This window comes from Myxocyprinus asiaticus, chromosome 1 (assembly GCF_019703515.2).
Source record: "Myxocyprinus asiaticus isolate MX2 ecotype Aquarium Trade chromosome 1, UBuf_Myxa_2, whole genome shotgun sequence".
NCBI lineage: Eukaryota > Metazoa > Chordata > Actinopteri > Cypriniformes > Catostomidae > Myxocyprinus > Myxocyprinus asiaticus.
The window spans coordinates 49,440,733-49,463,339 of NC_059344.1; the positions used below are offsets into that span (position 1 = coordinate 49,440,733).

A 22,607-nucleotide genomic window follows, 5' to 3' on the forward strand; every position below is an offset into this window, starting at 1 on the left:
CCATCCCAACCGTGAAGCATGGGGATGGCAGCATCATGTTGTGGGGGTGCTTTGCTGCAGGAGGGACTGGTGCACTTCACAAAATAAATGGCATCATGAGGAAGGAAAATTATGTGGATATATTAAAGCAACATCTCAAGACATCAGCCAGAAAGTTAAAGCTTGGTCGTAAATGGGTCTTCCAAATGGACAATGATCCCAAGCATACCTCCAAAGTTGTGGCAAAAAGGCTTAAGGACAACAAAGTCAAGGTACTGGAGTGGCCATCACAAAGCCCTGACCTAAATCCGATAGAAAATTTGTGGGCAGAACTGAAAAAGTGTGTGCAAGCAAGGAGGCCTACAAACCTGACTCAGTTATACCAGTTCTGTCTGGAGGATTGGGCCAACATTCCAGAAACTTACTGTGAGAAGCTTGTGGAAGGCTACCCAAAAGGTTTGACCCAAGTTAAACAATTAAAAGGCAATGCTACCAAATTCTAACAAAGTATATGTAAACTTCTGACCCACTGGGAATGTGATGAAAAAAATAAAAGCTGAAATAAATCATTATCTCTACTATTATTCTGACATTTCACATTCTCAAAATAAAGTAGTGATCCTAACTCACCTAAGACAGGAAATGTTTTCTACGATTAAATGTCAGGAATTGTGAAAAACTGAGTTTGAATGTATTTGGCTAAGGTGTATGTAAATGTCTGACTTCAACTGTACATATTAGCAAGGCACTCCCCAACACAACATCCAGGCCCCAGTAGTCTGGGGTGGTGTGGCGTAACAGAGGTCTAGGTTTATTTTGAGGGGGTTGGCTGTGGTTATTTTGGGTGGTGTCGTGGTTAATGAGTACAGCATTAGTGACCAGTAAGGGCTGTAGAGAGGGGGGCTTCAGGACTTTGAACTGTAAGCAGAGCAGACATAAATCCACCCTTTTCTGCTAATGAGTTACTGTTGTGTTAGGCTAGGAATAACCTTTCATTAACACACACACATACACACAGCTGGTGTGTCCTCGTCCGGATGTTAGTTAATCACAGGGTTTGCAATTGCATTTCCACTCCGTTAGGGCACAGATATTTTAAACAGTGTCTTTTATGGCATCGCTCTGGTGTGTCTTACCTGTAGCATGGTGTGATTAATCCGAGACCATGAAAACACACTTAGATTTTTGGTTAAATGCGCATTGATTTTTTTAATGTTTATTTTCAGTGGTGGTTCTAGGGTCAGTAGATATTCAGCTAAGCCCAGACCTCTGTGGATATGTATTGGCCCATCATTTGATGAAATATAAAAATATAATACACTTTTATAAAAAAGTTTAAATGTAAATCAGTGGGGTGTCATTTATAATGTAAATATTAAAATATTAATATTTACTTTTGTCTATGCTTCAGATATGCTTAAAGTCAGAAGTTGCATGCTTTTAACTCTAAACGGGATTTTAAAAAAAACACTCAAGACACTGTCTTTCGGCTTTCCATAGTTTGACACAAATTGTGTACAATTGACAGTTTTGAAGCCTATTATTGATTCATTGGGTGTTTAAGTTAGTTAAGAAGATAGCAAGCAGTAAATGTGCTAAAATAGGGGGAAAAAATAATTGCTAGGTTTGCCAAAGTTTGCGAGGTTCATGGCATTGTGTCTTAATAAACGAGTTTTGACAAAAAAATGCAAATGTCCTGGCTCGACTTAAAGTTTCCAAATTCCTCAAGCACATTTGTATATATTACTCATTGTATCACTCTTCTTGCATGCTCGCACATTTGCATGCAAGTATTCAAAAGCAGCCGCCCGACAAGACAGCGTGTGGGTACTGAATTAAGTCGGTATTTGGTATTATGGATACTGTGTAGACTGGTATCATTAATATATATATATATACAGTACTGTGCAAAAGCATAAAATAACATAAAATGTTTCACAAAAACATTTGGTTATTTACGTATATCTTCAGCTTTAGTGTGTCAACAGGAAATATACATTTTAGACTCCCAAACATTCCTTTTGCAAATAGAATAAAATAGAAGAACAGGGAAACCTGCAACAGATGTCATGGCCCACACAGATACCCCACCCCCACTGAAGATTGAGTCAGTCTGGGATTACATGAAGAGACTGAAGCAATTGAGACATAAATAAGAACTGTGGCAAATTCTCCAAGAAGCTTGGAACTTCCTATCTGCCAACAACCAAGAAAAACTTTGTTCAGGTGTACCTAGGAGAATTGGTGCTATTTTGAAGGCAAAGATGTTCACACCAAATATTGATTTAGCTTATTTAAATGTTTACTGGACTTTGTATGAAGTTGATTGATAAATGAAAACTAATTATGGCATTATTTTTTGAGACATCCTCACTATGCAAAATTTTTGTGCCTAAAACTGATATACTGTATATACAGTGTGTGTGTGTGTGTGTGTGTGTGTATATATATATATATATATATATATATATATATATATATATATATATAGTACATACTGTGTACATACTGTATATAGAATAATTAATTATCAACTTGATACTAAAATACTGGTACTTTTGACATCACGATGATAAAAACATTCTGGACTTTCCCGAAAACATTTGGGGCTTAAGCCCTGGTAGCTCACCCCTAGTCCCACCCGTGGCCTGAGGCCACGTCCACACTAATATGGAAACTCTGTTTCCTAAAGCTTTCATCTTCCAGTATGCGGTACTAGTTTTTGTAAGTCTATATTTTTGGTGGGGAATACACTGTTCCTGTGTCGATGAGAGATGTAAATGTAGCAAAATCAATGCATTTTCGACCCAAAAATCTTCAGTGATGTAGCCTAAGATTGAAGTGACACATTAACGCGTATCTGTGTCCATCTGCGCTGTTTTTATTTTTTATTAAACATGCACATGTTCAGTCTGAAAGGCCCATAAGACTCTTTAACTTTTAAAGATTGTATGGTCACTATCACTGGACAAAAGTTAAAAAAGCACTCAAAAATGACAAATTTGCTATGAAAATATAATTTCAACTACTGTTAGCATTTATCAGCCAGCACGCACAATTCATGCCCAGTAAGTGTTTTGTTTAGTTATAATTCAAGCATTGTCTCTTTCCACATTTACTCGCAATGGATGGCCAGACCTGTTATGTCACATTCCCTCATGCAGAGCAAACGATCTACCTGCTCGTCCAGTTCTGGAACCAATCATGTTGTGTGTAATCTTTAAGCTGTCATCAACAGGATAAAGAGACCATCGTTGCATGACAATTGTCTCTGCTTTTAAAACCTTTCAGTTTGTTAATTGAAAAGACCCTCAAGGAGCTCTGGCGTGCTGATTTTAGGTGTCAAAGGCATTCAAGCCTATGGTTTTCTTGGACGTTTAAATCGCTGAATGAGTTTGGAATTACAAAATGTGTCTGTAGTGTTGTATGCACACAGTAGCTCAACAGGGCAGTCTCCTTTATTCATAAAACTTGGCAGAGAAAAATGCTGGGTGCTCTAGTACTGGCCAAGCAGAAGCCAAATCCTAACAATGAGACAGACACAAAGAGAGCACAGCCTAATTAAGGAATTCGTTCATGTTCAGAGACATCCGCTAAACCTGTAATTCTTCAAAAGGTTTAAGGAATCAGGAAACTGTATAATGTGTCGGCTTGAGTCATTGAGAAACTAGAGGAGACATGCTTTACTAACTCTAAAAGGACAGCACAAATAAACTGGACAGAGCCGTTCAGTTTAGCATCCCCACTGTTGGCCCACTGTGACTCTGCATTTATATGGCCCCCATCATTCAAGAGGGTGTCAAAAGGTCAGAGGCCTTTTGTCTTACACTCACTTTTCTATTTAGACGGATTCAGTTGCAAGACTTTATGGACTTGCATACCACAGCTCCAATTGCTGGTGAACTGAGAAAATTATTCCAGCCATAAATAAACTCAGCAAAAAAAGAAACGTCCCTTTTTCAGGACACTGTTGTACTTAATGCAGCTGGTGGCCACACCAGATACTGACTGTTACTTTTGATATACAGACCCTCCATTTGTTCAGGGACACATTATTCCATTTCTGTTAGTCACATGTCTGTGAAACTTGTTCAGTTTATGTCTTAGTTGTTGAATCTTTTTATGTTCATACAAATATTTACACATGTTAAATTTGCTGAAAATAAAAGCAGCTGAAAGTGAGGACGTTTCTTTTTTGCTGAGTTTATTTTTTTTACTAGTCATCAAACTTGGCTGGATTATTTGGCTGTTTTCCTCTTGTATATTTGTGACAAACATAGGCAGGTCATTGTGTCACTGCGCTTTATATATAAGGTCAGACTAAGTCAGTCTCCGTCTCTTGGTGGAACTCCACCTGACAAAAACATGAAGATTTAGAAATCTTGTTTTGGTGGCTTAAAGTGAGAAATATTCTATAGAGGTGTCGCATGGAGTTCTAGAGGGGGGAAAAAACTTCTTAAAAAGGCAAAAGTAAGGTAAAGCGAGGGAAAAAGAGGACATGAGAGGCAACAGATGTTTTCTTTTGTGGACAGTTTATGTCTTTTGAACACATGCACGTCACTTACCTGCAGCGAGGGTCTGCCTATTTTACATTTCGACTTAAACCATGCATACAGCAAAAAATCATTATCTTACTCCGTATTTTTGTCTTGTTTTCTAGTTAAAAATTGTAAACATTCTTAAAACTAGATAAATTAACTTGAAGCAAAATTACATAAGATATTTTGTGTTGTTTTCAGAGAAATCTAAAAAAAAATTTAGTTTGCTTAAAAAATTACAAATATTTGCCAATGGGGTAAGAAAAAAGCTTTATTTAAAGGATAACAAGTTTGTTTTTCTGAAGAAATTTTTTTTTTTCCGAGTAATATTACAGTTCCCAAATAAAGGTACCAACCAGCTGGCAAATTATGTTTTATTTACTCGCCAAAGCCAATTTTTACTTGTATTTTATAATATACGAGTGTATATTTTAAAGCATGGTTATCACTATTTCTGTTAGAAAGAGGATGTATGTAACTGCTTTCTTTCTCTATCTCATGCTCTCTTTCTAGAACAACGCCACAGCCAGTAAGGAGAAAGAGGAAGTGGAGGCAGCACGGCAGTTGTCTGAGGGCCAGGCAGGCCGTCTGTCTCAGGAGGTGGAGAAGCTGCACAGGAGGGCGCAGGAGCTGGAGAATGAGGTGGCCAAACTCAACCGCATCATTGATGAAGCCAAGCTGCAGGAGAGCAGGCTGGGGGAGCGTGCCAGCTGTCTGGAGGTGCCTTCAACTTTCTCTTTGATTGTTTGAAAAAGAAAATGCTTACTTTAAACATACACACACAGCCTTCAGGCAATAAATACATGTGGAGTTGTCTATTGCATTCTAATTATTAGTCTGACAGGTAGCAGTTTCCCAGACAAAGATTAAGATTGTCATGCCTGGAATTCCATCAGCAGTGATTCTCCATTAATTCATTTTCTTAGTCTGGGGAAAAGGCTTCATCATAGTCTAGAAAACCAGCCCCAAAGATGAAGAACATCTGTAACGTGTTTGTTTGTATGACTACAGAAGGAGAAGAGACTGTTGGAGGAGTCTCTCGCTGAGGTCAGGGAACAGGAAGAGGAAATGACCCGAGCAAATCTGGCGCTTCATACTCGCCTAGAGGATGTGCAGGTGAGACCTCGGAACTCCTACGTACATAAACCGTACATAAGCCTGATTTTTATATATTAGAGCTAAGATAGTAAGAGATCATACAATAAGTCAAGTTATTCTGAATTCTTCACATGGAGCCCACGATTATAGAAAACCTGGAAATATCAAGGTTTAAAATTGTGATTTCCAGGCCTGGAAAAGTCAAGAAAATCCACAAAATCTTAAAAAGTAATTGAAATCTCTATAGTAAATGTAGATCTTTCTAGTTATGCTCAACTCCAAAATATTGTGTAGGCTAGAAATATGCTCTTTGTGAGTGCAATCAATTTGAATTATTTCTAAAAATCATTGCCAATTAATCGCAACTGGAAAAGTCAGGGAACAATTTAGGTCATATGGACTTAAAACTGTGCATTCTTTAAACCAGCTTAAAAATACAGTACTATTTATAGTTGGCCTAAGGGCAGCCATGGGATCACTGTTTTAAATGACATTTTCCCATTCACAGAAAAACTTGACCAAGATGACTCAAGAGCACCATAAGCTGGAGGAGAGACTGAAGGAGGAAAGGAGTCAGAAAGAGCAGTTTAAAAACACTAAGAATGAAATTGAAGATGAGAGAAGGCTGCTGGACAGGACTGTCGAGAAATTACAATGGGAGGTTAGATAGACCTGGATCAAACCAAAGTGCTGTTTGTTTTCCTCTGTAAGGGTGTTAAAGGATTAGTTCACCTACAAATGAACATTCTGTAATTTTTTAATAATCCTCATGTCTTTCCAAACCTGTTTGACTTTCTTTTGTGGAACTCAAAAGGTGAATTTTTGAAGAATGTCCTGGCAAACATATGTATATAATTTTATTATAATATTTTATATATATATATATATATATATATATATATATATATATTTTGTTTTTTTTTATTTTTATTTTTTTATGATCATATTCCATAAGACTTGTATGCGCCACTTCCAATTTTAAGTAAGGTGAGTAAATAATGAAAGAATATTTATTTTAGGGTCAACTATTCCTTTAACAAACTTATTTATAATTTAGCTGTCAGTACATTGTTTCTTTTCAATTTCCTTAAAAGGACACAATCTGTGCTGGTTTTGCAGCTTTAGTGTGATGTGTCTCAAGGAAACCTGAGCAGCCTGATAGATTTCTGAGGAATTGACAACATTTACTTTGTCCCACTAGGGTTTCAATGCTTAATATCTCTCTCTCTCTCTCTCTGTAGATGAATGAGATAGTAGAGGCATCTCAGAGCTCAACTCAGGAGCTGCAGGAGCAGATAGACAAGTATAAAGAAAAAAACCAGAGGGAGATGGCAGAGCTGCAGAAGCAGCTTAGAGAGGGAGAACTGGAACTAGATAAATCACATCTTGCCACCAAGACTCTTCAGGAGGAGGTGGGTGGGGGATGGCAAAATGTCAAAGTTTTACAAAAACCACCTGTCTGAAACCAGGTCCAGAAAAGACAACAGAATATTTTTAAATGGAATGCATTAAATGGTATATGTAAAAAGAACCATGGGATTACCATGTTACATGTCTAAAAACAGTGAACACATATAGATGCACTTAAGAAAGCGGGTTATTCCAGGGGTTTTGCAGAAATCTGTGTTCTGAAACGTCATGTAAACGAGAACGCTGATTTCCTTACGCCGTTTAAGGGATTAAGAGAAAGCAGTTTAACACACCTACGTTTCTCTCGGAGAAAGCTGCTTATGTGGCCATGTAAACACATAAGCGGCGTTCTAACAGGTTTTTGAGGAGTGCGCATGTGTGTGGAACAGGCCGAATAACAAACGTCGTAGGATGGAGCCCAACAACAAGTCAACAAAACATATCTGGGAGTACAGTGGGAAAAGCACATACACTATAAATTATACCCATTTATAAACACCATTGTTAAAAATCAATGGTCCCTCACATTTGTGTATATGCGCTTGTACAATGAGGAAATCCCGGAATTATACGTAAAGGGAATCCCCACTATTGCAGCGCAATTCCACTGCAGGTCGCGATAGAAAATTAAGAAAACAAACACAGCAACAACTCTGGAATATCTGGAAATAAAGCGAAGCAACAGAGAACAAAATAGTGAAGTCTTCCTCGGATGCCATGTTTGTTATTTACACAAGCATCGCAGGGAAGTTACGTTGCTCTGGAGAAAGCTCCTTACGGACCGAGCCGCATGTATACAGGAGTAAAGAGTACGGCGCTTAAACAGTGCACGTAAACAAGAACGCCGCTTTCTCACAATAACCCGCTTTCTGGTGTCTATGTAAACGTAGACATTGTATTACCATAGTATATATAAAAAACAACATGGCATTATTGCAGTACATTTCCAAAAACATGGCATTATCGTGGTATGTGTCTAAAAAAACATGGTATCACCATGTAACATGTCCAACAATCATGGTATTACCATGGTACATATACAAAAAAACATGGGATTACTATAGTGCATGTCCAAAAACCATGGTATTACCATAGTATGTATCTAAAAATACGGTATAATCATAGTGGTTTTCCAAAACAATATTGTATTTCCATGGTACATGTAAAAGAATCATAGGGTATTATCATAGGGCTTGTCTAAAAAAAACATGGCATCACAATGTTACAGGTCCAAAAAACATGCTTTTATGACGATATGTGTCTAAAAAAACGTATTTTTTATTATCATAGTACAGTAAAAAAACAACAACATGGTATTATCATAGTACAGTAAAATACCATGTTAACAAAAACATGGTATTACTATGGGTAGGTGTCTAAAAAATGGTATCACCATCTTGAATGTCCAAAAAACATGGTATTACCATAGTACATGTCCAAAAAAAACAATATTCTTTATTCTTTATTGTAAGTGGACTGTACGGTTATACTAGAGAGTGTAGACATTTAATAAATGCAGGGCAAGAGGTAAAGCTGCATGATGAAAATAAATAAGAGGTATTTTTCAGTTTGCCTGAATAGGAATGCCTATAAGTAAAATGACATTTTATTGATGTAGGATCTAAGCTAAATATTTATCCTGTTTGAAAATTATAAGTAAATATAGGAAGATAAAGAGGTGTTAGTACAGTATCTACCCAAAATGAAACCTACATTTCCTTAGTGGATGTTTACAAGCTGACAATTATGTACCATGTATTTCTCAAGAAACAGTTAGTTGGAGCGATATTTGAAAGTAAACTCCATCAAATGCATTATAAAGATAATTTGCATAACTTCCATTTTATTCAGTCTCTCTCTCTCTCTCTCTTTGTCTGTTGACATGTATATCAGTATATCAGCTCTCTGTGTTAAATAAACCTTAAGTAAACCTCTGGAATGTTCCTCATAGCCATTAATCATCGGCCAACATTCTTTTGGCAGTTCGGATTTTTCAATCACTTCAACTCTTATTCACGGTGTATGTCCAACCCTTCAGTTTATGTACTCAGCAACCCCAAGTGGGACTGACCCCTGACCTCTGCTGTTGGATGCAATTATGCGCTTTAACCCTGTCAACACTGTGGCATTTAAGGAATGTTATTGTTTGATATGGGAATCAGGCATTATTGGTCAGGCCCTGTGAATGAAGTAATGTGGAATAGTGGGGACAGAAGTACCCATTCCCCCCCGCCCCCCTGATCTCATTAACACTTTATGAGCTGAGAACAAGAGTGAAATGTGGCCTGGATTCAGAGCTGGCTGACTGACTGTAATGCCAGTCCTGGATTCTATGGGGTTTAATGGCAAAAATGCTTAGCAAAACATGTTTCTATTCAAAATCTTCTTCATATCATTTGGGCCAAATATTTAGTCTGCCTTCAAAATTTCAGCTCCATGAGTGTGGAAGGAAGAGAGTGGGAGAGAGTGCATGTGTCAGGAATAAAGACCAATGGAGAGATACGTTGAAAAACAAATGGTAAAAAGAAAAAAAGAGATGGAACATTGAGACCTTCTCTCCTGCACAGCTGTGTGTGTGTGTGTGTGTGTGTGTGTGTGTGTGTGTGTGTGTGTGTGTGTGTGTGTGTGTGTGTGTGAGAGAGAGAGAGAGAGAGTATGAGTAGGATGTTGAGTTCCTGTAGAGAGCATGACCTACCAACACCTCATCCTCCCAGAATTCCCTCTGACACAGACTCTCCTCAATGACAATCTCTCACAGTGCATGACCTCTCTCACACAGCTGTTTCCTCTGGAACTATATACCTATCACTAACCTCTCTAAAACACAACTAAATAGTCTACACATGTATACAGTACACGCTTAAAGATTTGTAATTTCTGCGCCACTAGCGTCATCAAACAGATTCCTGAAAGCTCCCTCTGTCTTCCATTGGTTGTATAAACAGATAGTCTCACCCTAAACTCAAAGCATTGGTTGAGCCACTGTTAGTGTGTCAAGCTGGAAAGGCCGCTCAAACAAACAGGAATTTTGTGATAGCTCAACAGTGTTACACTTTTAGGTAAAATCAACCTACAAATGTCTTATTTAGAGGCGACTCTGCATATGTGGCTGGGATATGAGAAAAAAAAATCACACACATCAGCTTTAATAGCAAATACTCATTAAGGCAACTTCTCTTCCTTTTCTGAATCTTTGTTACTCTGGTTCTACTTAAAACTAACATAAAAAAGCTCAAAGCCCTAGTGTAAACTTCACTTGAATGAAGTACAACTGTGTATGCTTCATACACTATATTGCCAAAAGTATTCGCTCACCCATCCAAATAATTTAATTCAGGTGTTCCAATCACTTCCATGGCCACAGGTGTATAAAATGAAGCACCTAGGCATGCAGACTGCTTCTACAAACATTTGTGAAAGAATGGGCCGCTCTCAGGAGCTCAGTGAATTCCAGCATGGTACTGTGATAGGATGCCACCTGTGCAACAAGTCCAGTCATGAAATTTCCTCGCTACTAAATATTCCACAGTCAACTGTCAGTGGTATTATAACAAAGTGGAAGCGATTTTGAATGACAGCAACTCAGCCACGAAGTGGTAGGCCACGTAAAATGACAGAGCGGGGTCAGCGGATGCTGAGGCGCATAGTGCACAGAGGTCGCCAACTTTCTGCAGAGTCAATCGCTACAGACCTCCAAAGTTCATGTGGCCTTCAGATTAGCTCAAGAACAGTGCATAGAGAGCTTCATGGAATGGGTTTCCATGGCCGAGCAGCTGCATCCAAGCCATACATCACCAAGTGCAACGCAAAGCGTCGGATGCAGTGGTGTAAAGCACGCCACCCCTGGACTCTAGAGCAGTGGAGACGCGTTCTCTGGAGTGACGAATCACGCTTCTCCATCTGGCAATCTGATGGACGAGTCTGGGTTTGGCGGTTGCCAGGAGAACGGTACTTGTCTGACTGCATTGTGCCAACTGTGAAGTTTGGTGGAGGGGGGATTATGGTGTGGGGTTGTTTTTCAGGAGCTGGGCTTGGCCCCTTAGTTCCAGTGAAAGGAACTCTGAATGCTTCAGCATACCAAGAGATTTTGGACAATTCCATGCTCCCAACTTTGTGGGAACAGTTTGGGGATGGCCCCTTCCTGTTCCAACATGACTGCGCACCAGTGCTCAAAGCAAGGTCCATAAAGACATGGATGAGCGAGTTTGGTGTGGAAGAACTTGACTGGCCTGCACAGAGTCCTGACCTCAACCCGATAGAGCACCTTTGGGATGAATTAGAGCGAAGACTGCGAGCCAGGCCTTCTCGTCCAACATCAGTGTCTGACCTCACAAATGCGCTTCTGGAAGAATGGTCAAAAATTCCCATAAACACACTCCTAAACCTTGTGGAAAGCCTTCCCAGAAGAGTTGAAGCTGTTATAGCTGCAAAGGGTGGGCTGACGTCATATTAAACCCTATGGATTAAGAATGGGATGTCACTTAAGTTCATATGCGTCTAAAGGCAGATGAGCGAATACTTTTGGCAATATAGTGCATGTGTGTTAGGAGTTAACTAATGGGGAAGGTAGCATCTTGTGGCCAAAATTGTAACTACAGAAGAACTGAAAAAGTTCACAACACTTAAAGGAGAAATTTCCCACATAGCATGCACATCACTGTATTAGTTAACTAGAAATGTTTAGATGGACAAACCCAAAGGGAAGAAGCCAAAACATTGTTATTCTTCAAACTCGGTTTAGAGTTTTTTTCAAAATCCTTAAACTGAGACCAACATTTTAAACACTAACTCCTCCTAGAGCTATCAAGCTACATCCACCAAACTTGGTACAGACCTTCAGACTGTTCTGACATTAGGAGCTTTGCCTCTTCTAACAGACCAGACTTACGGTTTTCACACAGCAGAAAATCAAATATCTAAAAAATCTCATAGACGGAATGTTCAAACAGGCCAATGGAATCCTTGTTAATTCAAACTTCAAATGGTCAAAAAAAAAAAAAATTCAAAAGTAAACAAACTCACAAAAGCACATAATGGTAAATTCAAAATTCGTGATTAAGGTATGATGTGTGCTTTCTTATTTTGTAGCACAAAATGGGAAAGTCTTAAGGAATGTTAAAGGGATGGTTCGCTCAAAAATTAAAATTCTGTCTTTTACTTGCCTTCATGTTGTTCTAAACGTGTATGACTTTTTCTTCTGTGGAACACAAAAGGAATGTTAGGCAGAATGTAAGGGACTGACACCCTTAGTCATCCTTCACTTTTATGTATGGAAGTAAAATAGAGGTGACTGAAGCTAACATCCTGCCTAACATCACCTTTTGTGTTCATCATACGGGACATATGGGTTTGAAAAAGGGTGAGTAAATAACAGAATTTTAATTTTTTAACTATTCCTTTATCCACAGAGCTTAATGGAAAACTGCTACTCTAAAACCCATTAGAAATTGTTTTTTCCAGGTTGGTCCTACAGGTTAGAAATCCACCTTCCAGGTTGTCCTACAAATTGATGCCATGACTGAACAGCTCCAATCCACAGCTTGAATATTCACAACTGTCCTAGTTGACTTAAAGTTGTTGTTAAGCTTTAAAATGTGAATGTGTTTTGTGCGTTTTAGCTGGCTCATGTGCAAAAGGAACTGCACCAGTGTCAGAAGGAGAGAGATGAAGCAATGCAGAGAACAAATGACCTGGAGCAGAAGGTCTTTGATTTGGAGGTCGAGGCAGAGACGAAAGCCCACTCAAATGACAAAAGCAGACAAGTCAAACTCCTGGAGGTAGAGTACTGAGAGACACATTTCTTCTTTTGTGGTTCTGTATTGAATTTCACAATTGAACCCAGTCTGTGTGGTAAACACCTAGTTATGTAAATTTGTCTGTTTCTATCTACCAACAGGACCGTGTGTCTCAGTTAGAGATGGAGCTGGAGGAGGAAAGGCAGAGTGGAGATATGCTATTGGAGAGAATAGATAGAGGGAGAGAACAGGTGAAAACTGATCTTACTGTACCAGTCTTGGAGAGCCAGACTGTTGACTACCTGCACAAACTTTGGTACTCTTTGCAGCTTATTCTGCTCTAGAACTTTGGCAGTCTCTGATCGGTTGTACAGACAACACAGAAACTGTGTTTAGACTTCGTGATCAGAATTTCTGTCTGGCCAAAATTATTAAGTAATGATTTTTTCATAGATGTTACTAAGAAAACATTCTGAAAAATCACTGCACTACACACAATGCAGGCGTTTTTAAATTGGTCAGTAGATCTATTTCTTCCCGGGTACTCTGAGCACTTTACAAACACACTGTTTAATCCAGTCAAAGCACAAGTGACAGTTGAACAAAACCAGCCCCTTGATCCACTGTGTGGTTCTGCTTTCAAAAATTGCACTAAAGATTCAGACGAAATTCACACCAGAGCAAGAGAAAGATGGAGTGGGAGAGAGAGAAAAGAGAGTGAAGGGTACAGTGCATTGTAAGAAGAGCTTGCGTAATCATTCTCTTTGGCAGCTTGCCTCTTGGTGAAAGAGTGCCTGTCCAAATTTCAGGCATCAATTAAGACCTCTTTCTAAAGCTCTACCTCAGCCAAAATATGCAAGAGGTCGGGCATCTCAGAGCTCACTCTCACTTTGAAACAATTTCATAGAAAAGTCCACAATCCCCAAATCAGAGGTTTGCTGTAAGAGAGAGACCACAGAGAGTTCTTCCTTCCTGACTGATAAAGCCGTTAAAGGGGACATTTTGCATTCCTGAGAAACATGGCCTGGTGTTTTACCATCTCAGTCTTAAAACTGTTGGTTGAGTGCTTTTTATGGAAGCAAGGCAGACTTGATTTAATTTCAGGATCATGCATCATATGGTTGCACCTATGACTCCTGAACTTTAAGACCTTTGTAAAACTTTCAGTGCAAGTACCCTACATTTATCCTAATGGTTTATTGTTTCAAACTAAACTTTCCCAAAAGCTAATCTGGTGCATTGCTCTGATTGCACCTGTCGCACCACATTTAGACCCATTTAAAAAACAGCAAATCTAGATCAGTGTTGAAGAGGTGATTAATAGTTATAAAGGAGAGGAGCGTGTGATCTTTTTTTAATTGTCTGGAAATAGAGAATCGAGGCAAACATAATGACACAATAGTGTTGAGTTTACGTGGAAACAGTAGAGGGCTCTGCGGAGACTGGGGTGGGTTACAGAAGTGGGGGGATATGGGGAGTCAGGATAGGCGCACCTGCGTCCGTGACAGCAGGTGCAGGAGCGGCTGTCTAAATGAGAGTAATCTCCTGCTCTTTGCTTGCACGCTCTCTCTCTCTCTCTCTCTCTCTCTCTCTCTCTCTCTCTCTCTCTCTCTCTCTCTGTGTGTTTTTTTTCTCTCTCTCTCTCTCTCTCTCTCTCTCCTGCTTGGTCTGTTGCTTTGATTAGTTTCAGTGTGTTTTCTGCTCTGCTGACGCAGCGCCCTGCAGGGTAAAGCGGCACACACGACCCATCCCTCATCCATGAGACCCACTGTCACATGCTAATTGGCATAAAATATCATCCACTCTTACAGCCTGGCACCAGACAAAAAGTGCTATCTTCCTTCCATCGATCGTTTTTTTTTCTCCTTTTCAATTTTTCTCCTTTCTTCTATATCTCTCTGAAGTCTTGAGGCGAGTTCTGTCTCTTTATTCTTGAGTAGGGCTTAGTTGCTAACTTATGACATATTCAGTTGTTGTTATTAAAGCAATAGTTCACCCAAAAATGACAATTCTCACATCATTTACTCACCCTCATGCCATCCCAGATGTGTATGACTTTCTTTCTTTAGCAGAACACACACACACACACACACAAAAAAGATTTTTGGAAGAATATCTCAGCATACAATGTGAATGTCGATCAGACCTTTGGAGCTCCAAAAATAAGATATGATAGGTGTGGGTGAGAAATGTAAGTCCTTTTTTACTATGAATCTCCACTTTCACTTCTACATCTGAAAGTCACATGTGGTGCCTGTTTAGTTTCACTTTCACATCTGAAAGTAAAAGTTAAAGTGGAGATTTAGAGTAAAAAAGGAATGAATGATGCAATCCAGTCGCTCTCCCTACACACTCAAACTTTAATTGATCAGTTAGAGCAGACATGGGCAACTTATGGCCCGCGGGCTGGATCCGGCCCTCCACATGGTTTAATTTGGCCTGCGGCTCATTTATTCTAAAAGCATTTTTTTTTTTTTATTGGATATTTCAGTTATCTTGCATTGGGAGTGTAATGCGCCTCCACGGGCATTTAACATACTCAGGGTTGCCAGGTAAGAGATGCAAACCCCCCAATTAGAGATTTATACTTGGCTCAAGGAAAAGTGTGATACGGCCACTCTCTGTCCATTCTGGAGGCTGCTTGTGCATTTTGGTGCTACTAAGTTTGCAGGCAAACAAATGATGAACTTTAATAAAATATAAACATAGATCTCAGCATCATTGACACGAGAGCAAAAGCAAGCGAGAGACGAATATGTATTTTTTTTATATGTGCAATTTAGAAATGTTGAAATCCCTCACACCTGTATATTAATCTAATTTTTGCAGTAATCATTTATCATCGTTATGCAGCCTGTTTTATTCAGTTGTGTGCTGAATGGAAAGCCAAACCATTGATGAGATCCGCATCATGACCCTTTTAGTATGTAAATGGGTAATGTTTTGAGAATAAAATAAGTAAACTGGCCTGCTTTGCGACAAACAGTCACAATCATTTTAGATTGTTTTTTTTATTAAAACAGATGTAGAGAATGTAAAATTAAATAATAAATTACCATGGAAATTGCTCAGCCTTTATTCAGTTTTTTTGAATGACAGCCTGATAGAAAATAATCTACCTTTGTAGAGCAATACAGTACTTTAGGCAATTGCAGAATACTCCCATTAGTCCAGTGGTTCTCAAAGTGAGTGGGGACGCGGATGTATTGCAAGGTGGCGTGGAAGACTGACGCATCCTCAAATCTCGTTCAATTTCACACATTCAACAAATATAGTGAAAATACACATAAGAACCGATGTGTGCAATTTCTTTTCCTCTGCCTTCAAACTTTAGCCTGGCACCACAGCGCATCCTGCGTGTGCAGCTCTTGACAGCCCAAAGCGCTGATGTCAGGTGTGCTCATGTAAACAAGGTCATTCTTGAGGTTTCAAATGAGGTGAATTAAATTTCGGTCTGTTCCTCACACAACACTATCATATGGCTTCAGAAGAATTGAAATCTAAGGCACGAGTGTTATGGGCAACTTTAATGGTGTTTTTATGTATGCTTTCGGAGCTTGGACAGCCACAAACATGATCCTCTCTTCCCTCAATCTTGTGTTTCACGGATGAAAAATGTAATACTGATTTTGAACGACAAAGGTGAGTAAATGATGGCGGAAAGGTCAGTTTTTATATAAGTTTATCAATATCATTAATCAGGTGCAAATTATTGTCGAGGTGTGCTACCGAATCAGCACGTAAACGGCGCTTTCACTTGATACTTGTTACCAAAAAGCCCAAGAAGCCCCTAGAATTGACAGAGAGTGGCCGTATCACACTTCTCCTTGAGCAGAATATTACACTAGAGATCGCTACATTTGTAGCAGCTAGAAAGAATACACTCCCGTGCATGGTTGCCAGATTGCACAAAATAAGTATAACATTAGGCGGAATATTTCCAAATCTCTAATTGGGTGGGGGAGGCAGTTAGCATCTCCTATCTGGCAACCCTGAATATGTTACATGCCCATGGAGATGCATTACCGTAGGTCCTAATGCAAGATAACTGAAATATCCAATGAAAAAAACACTTTTAGGTTAAATGAGCCGTGGGCCAGATTAAACCATGTGGAGGGCCGGATGCGGCCCGTGGGCTGTAAATTGCCCACGTCTGGTTTAGACAATATGGTTACAGAGGCTTAACTGCTTTGTGACAAATTTTACTCCAATTTTTGGGAGGTCTCCTATTTGTGAACTCAATGCTTTAGAAGGCTGATGTCCATTAGAAATAATGTAAGTATAGAGAATTTCAAGCAGGTGCTTTATCAAGTTTGAGGAAATTATAGAAAAGTGTGCACATCCAATTCATGTTAATAGTTATTCAGCTCCAAATTCTATTCAACAACTGTGATATTTTGAAGTCCATGGTGGTCTTCAGACAAAAATGCTTTAGAAAGGTAAAACTAAATATTAGCAAATTAATAATAATGTGGCCTTCAGTTTGGCTCCTTTCACCAGTTGTGTAAAGCAAAATCGGTCAGGACTGGGATGTTTCTTGTTTGAGGTGGAGCAGATGGTTTGTTATTGTTGGTGTGTTATGTTAGGGAGGTTTGCCATTTAATATATGTGTTGTGTTTGTGTGACAGTTGGAGCAGATGAGGAGTGAGCTCATGCAGGAGAGAGCCAGCAGACAGGATCTGGAGTGTGACAAGATCGCCCTGGACAGACAGGTAAAAACTAACCCATCTGAGAGATGTCCCATACTAACCATCAACCCCTCTTAAAGTTCTTGACTTATCTAAACAAGCAAAACTCTGCTAGTAAACTTTTTACATTGAAATATCCACTCACCTTCACTTTCTGTGAAGAATAAGGATCTGAAGAGCAGGATCGCTCATTTGGAGGGATCTCAGAAGCCCAATAAAGAGGGCCTGGTGGCCCAGATGGAGAACCGCATCCAGGAACTGGAGGAAAGACTGAAGGGAGAGGAGAGGTAAACTAGGCAACTATTACTTTGTGTATCCTAGACATGACATTGAATTTTGTCAGTAAAATGTCTGGTATGAAGTTAAAATATTTTACTCTAAATGTGTGTGTGCAGAGAACGAGCTAACCTACAACTGGCGAACCGTCGGCTAGAGCGCAAGGTGAAGGAGATGATGATGCAAGTGGATGAAGAGCAGCATTCACTGCAAGATCAGAAAGATCAGGTGAGCAGAGATCTCTCCACTGAGAGGAGAAAATAAAATCTCTGTAGTCTTCTAAGCAAACATACTTCTCTGTTATATATCCAGTGTTTGGTAGTTATGAAATACATGTAATCTGGATCACGTAAAACGACTCAGGGGCTGACAAATATCAAACTGCAGATACATTTTATGTTACTAACGTTTAATGAAAAGAGTGTGGGTACTTAATACACTTCAAATTAAGGATTTTCATCAAAACATGCAAAAGTAATCCACAAGTAATCACCTAAAATTGTAATCTAAAAGATTTATGATTTAAGATGTAGTTAATGATAAAAGATATAAGATTTAATTAATGATTACAATTTTAGTTGTGTAATTGTAATCAGTACCAGATTACATTTCAGAAGTAATTTAAAAAATCAGGTGCAATAGATCCAAGCTAGTTGAGTTTTGTCGCTTTGGTTGAATTGTGCTGAATTTTTTGTCAATATTGTATTAATCCGTTATCATGCTGTTTGTAGCTGAACCTGCGTCTGAAGGCTCTGAAGAGGCAGATGGATGAGGCGGAGGAGGAGATTGACCGACTGGAGCACAGCAAGAAGAAACTGCAGAGAGACCTCGAGGAGCAGCAGGAGGCCAACGAACAGCTCCAGAGTCAGCTCAAAGCACTGCGCAGTGAGATGAGGTAAACGATTAAAACAGTACTGCTGATCCAGAGTCAGCTCAGAGATAAATTATCAGAACATGGATCGCTTATGACAAGATAATATGAATACATTATTGCTGTTCTGGGTTACACTGAAAGCACCATGAAGCAATTAAATCCATTACCAATGATGGAATTACATCATACAGTGAGATAAAGTAAATGCATTATATTATTACTGATCTCATTAACTTTTGTCCTGTCGTATACAACAGGCAAGCTTATGTAAAATAGAAAATGATACCTATATCCTTTAATCCAGTGTTTCCCAACCTTTTTTTTCTGCCACGGCACACTTTTTACAAAAAACACCACTATCCCACCATCCCACATAACCATCGTCAATAGTTTTCCTTTTCAAGAACTTGTCCATGTTTTTCTGTCTGTCTTGGTAGTGTTTACACATGATGTTTAAAATTCGGCTATCCAAAAAATTCTAATTTGTAGATTTGTTCTTGCAATGCCATAGCACATTTATTTATTTATTTATTTAATTTTATTTTGTGGCATCTGATCATTTCCCAGGCAGACCTGACAATCTTTCACAGCACAGTGGTTGGGAAACACTGCTTTAATCTAACCAAAATGTTTTATTTCTGATAACCCACAAGGCGTAAGAGCAGCTCGGCACCAGTCCTGAATGTCGATGATGACGATGATGACATCAGCACTTATGGTGAGACCTACTTCAGTTCTTCATCCGGCTACAAGCGCTCCAGCAGTCAAGATGCCATCATCTCCAATTTCTCTCTGTGAAAATACTACTGCAAACTGGGAGGAAGTTATAGATACAGATGGAAAGATGCCATTTCATGTAACCATGAGACCAATCCCTAATGCCTTACTTCCTTGATGATATATTTTTGCTAGCTTTTTCTATAAGTAATCTTTTGTGTTCAAACCTTTTGAATACTGTATAGCACTGTATATCTGCGCAAAACACAATGTTTGTCAATTGTTTTGTTTGTTTTTTGTCAAAATTGTGTACAATTAAATATTCTACCATTCCAATAAATCCACTGATATAAAAATGATGCAAAAATCATTGAATGATGCAAAAACAGCATGTTATTTAACTACCCAGAATGTGAAGGACTGACAGACTGAAAGACAATACATATTAAGGGAAATATGTATGAGGGACAAAAACAAAACAGTGATGACCAATAGTTTTTTACTTAATGAACAATCAGATTAAATGTTATTCCTTATTAACTGTTCATACGAAGCTGCACTTGATTCTGTACATTTCCATCTCATTTTTCAACATTATACCATACACAAATGCCTTTGAATTGAACAGATTCTCTGGTCTCTGTCTGTACAAATCTTTTCCATTCAAATGTTACACTGTATTGACATATTTATGTTACCAGGATTTTTCGTCCTACTCTGAAACACAAATCAGTGTTATGGATGTATGAACTGCATGAGCCTGTTGTATTTTATATATATATATATATATATATATATATATAAACTTTTAGAATTGGTTTTAACACACTTTCCTGTCCTTACGAATATGCCCTGTATTTGCATGCTGTATATTTAAAAGCATTTGTGCCTGTTGTTTCAGAGGGGAAAGAAATGTCCTGACTTATACAAACCTTGTATATTACTGAACTGACAATCACACTTTCGGAATACACTGTGATGATTTGCACTGTATAATTGAAGTGAGCCCTTTGTGTGTTCAGTGCTTAAATGTTTAATGGGACAAATCTGCAGTTATTATTCAATACTGCGTCTTTTTTAAGGTTTAAAAAAAAAAAAAAAAGAATCCTGCCTCTACCTCTCTGTACACATCTATCTAAAAACCTGAAAACAAACAAAAAAGAAATAAAGTCCACAGTTAATCTAATGGTGCAGTTTGTGGCTTCATGTGTCTGCTTTCTGTTCCTTGCTTATTTTTCAGTTTGTTGATACGGTTTATGGTTTAAATCTAATAGGAGGAATTTACCATCAGATTAGAGATTGTTGACCAGATTTCAGTTTGTATATCAGGTGTCAATCTATCAATGGGTAACAATCTTTGCAATTTATATAGTTAAACAATTACACTTAGGCCTATTTGTGTACAAATGTGGTTTGAGGTTTTACTCTACACAAGGACTCAAAACGAGCAATATCTAGCCAATTAAACCTTTTAGAGCAGAGCAAATCTAGAAAAATGTATATTCACTACACAAACTTCCATGACTTTTTAAGATTTGACAGTATTACCATGGCTTTTTCCAGGCCTGGAAATAATCATTTTTAAAAATCCCTAATATTTCCAGGGTTCCATGACCGTGATAACCCTGTAATATGCAAAAATCACTAAAAGCAACAGTGTCATGCACTGTTTTCTTCATGGTGTCTTGTATTCTCCCGCATCTCTATTCTGTGGGTTGCTATTTCATCACCTGTCTGAAGCAGCTGTCAATACTGTTTCTCATTTTTAAGATGCATTCTGCACGTTTGGATGTTTTTTTTGTTTTGGTTATCATTTCTCAAATCTAAATCCTGTCTCTGGCCAGTGCACACGATACCGATGTGCCTTTAGCCAGAAAAAACATAGACCCACTACAAGAGGAAGAGAAGAAGTGAAGTGTCTGATTGACTTTGCAATGTTAGGAGAAGACTGACTTCAAGTGGAAAGCTGGGTTTGTGTGCTGTGACAGCTGAGCACTGGAGAAGAATCCAAGTGAGGGGCCCTGAGCACCTCAACAAATCCTCTGGGCTATTGTCTTCAGGTCTGACCTTTATTGATGGAGCACAAATCTCTGAGCCTGCTGAGCAGCGGTTCTTGGCAGGACCCTCTCACTTATCAAGGCGAGGCTGACATGGGGGGCTGCGTACTGAACATTCATTCATTCCTGAAATTCCAAACCCACTCCTCACATGCACACACACCTCTTTCTGATTATAACAACAAAATATATGTTTCTTTCATAGGTGTGGTAACTGTATTCTTTAAAATCTTATTTTAGTCCAGTGTGTTAGAGAAAAGAGAGACATGTTATTGCAATCTTGCAAGTTACTTTTTGGATATGTACAGCTCTCTACTGCCCTCTACCTGCCAATGAGTTGTGCCGCTTGTTTAAAACATTGTGATGACTGAATGGAGGCCCCTGAGTTTACAACCTTGCTGATCTATGACATCACCTACTGGACATTAATCAGAGTATAATTTAGAAACTGATTCAAAGAGACAAATAAGTTGCAATTACGCCATATCTTACAAAACAACCTTACAAAATACTTCTTACATAATGTTGGTCATCATTAGTCACAAACAGATAGTATGCATTTTCAAATTTAATAAGATGTTTACATTTTCCGAAGAAAACGTGAGAGGTGCTTTCCTGAGCAAAAGGCGCCGCCGCTAATGCAAGAGCATTGTTAAGGTTTTCTGAGGGTTTTTAGCGTGTTGCGCTATAGAGCTGCATATATTCCCCAAGTCAGAAGCAAGGTTATAATAGTTAAAAAAAAAAAAAAAAAATAGTTTTTATTTCTATTTCGTTTAAAATGTTTTGCTCCAATTTAGTTTAGTTTTCCTTTTGTTTGTTAGTTTTAATTTTTAAATATTTTATAGTTTAGTTTTAGTTTTTCCATTGCATTTAGTTTCAATATCAAGTGATACAGAATGGGAAAAACGGGCATTTGTGCAATGTGGGTCGTGCGTATAGCTGGACACCCAAATGTACATTTTGTAAATAATACTTATATTTAAAATCTTCATTTTAATAAGATCAACTGAATTTCATTACTGATATTACAGTAGAAGGAAACATTATTCTGATTTAAGAATGCTTCTTTTTTTATTGAACTTCAACCAAAAAGTTCTCTTTAGTGCATTTGACATGAGAAAGTAAGTCTCTGAAAACTGAACATCAAACAAAACTCTATACCAATTCCAAATGTAATGTAAACAAATCACTGATTGACGGTTTAAGACAGAATGAGTGAAAAGACTGTGTGTGTG

The 22,607-nt window shown here is 38.5% G+C and overlaps 1 protein-coding gene across 2 annotated transcripts in view; it reads left to right on the plus strand.

The window, feature by feature from the left end:
- Window positions 1-20,501, plus strand: part of LOC127418688 (cingulin-like protein 1) — a 48,104-nt gene extending 27,603 nt beyond the window's left edge. Inside the window, exons 9-19 of one of the 2 annotated variants that reach the window (XM_051659431.1) lie at window positions 5,031-5,237; window positions 5,529-5,633; window positions 6,124-6,276; window positions 6,857-7,027; window positions 12,644-12,802; window positions 12,922-13,011; window positions 17,389-17,472; window positions 17,611-17,735; window positions 17,844-17,952; window positions 18,456-18,619; window positions 19,252-20,501. In XM_051659431.1, the coding sequence (XP_051515391.1) occupies window positions 5,031-5,237; window positions 5,529-5,633; window positions 6,124-6,276; window positions 6,857-7,027; window positions 12,644-12,802; window positions 12,922-13,011; window positions 17,389-17,472; window positions 17,611-17,735; window positions 17,844-17,952; window positions 18,456-18,619; window positions 19,252-19,396 (1,512 nt within the window). In that variant the 3' untranslated portion in view covers window positions 19,397-20,501. The remainder of the gene's footprint in view (window positions 1-5,030; window positions 5,238-5,528; window positions 5,634-6,123; window positions 6,277-6,856; window positions 7,028-12,643; window positions 12,803-12,921; window positions 13,012-17,388; window positions 17,473-17,610; window positions 17,736-17,843; window positions 17,953-18,455; window positions 18,620-19,251) is intronic. The other variant, XM_051659522.1, reaches the window with a different exon arrangement.
- The last annotated feature ends 2,106 nt before the right edge of the window (window positions 20,502-22,607 follow it).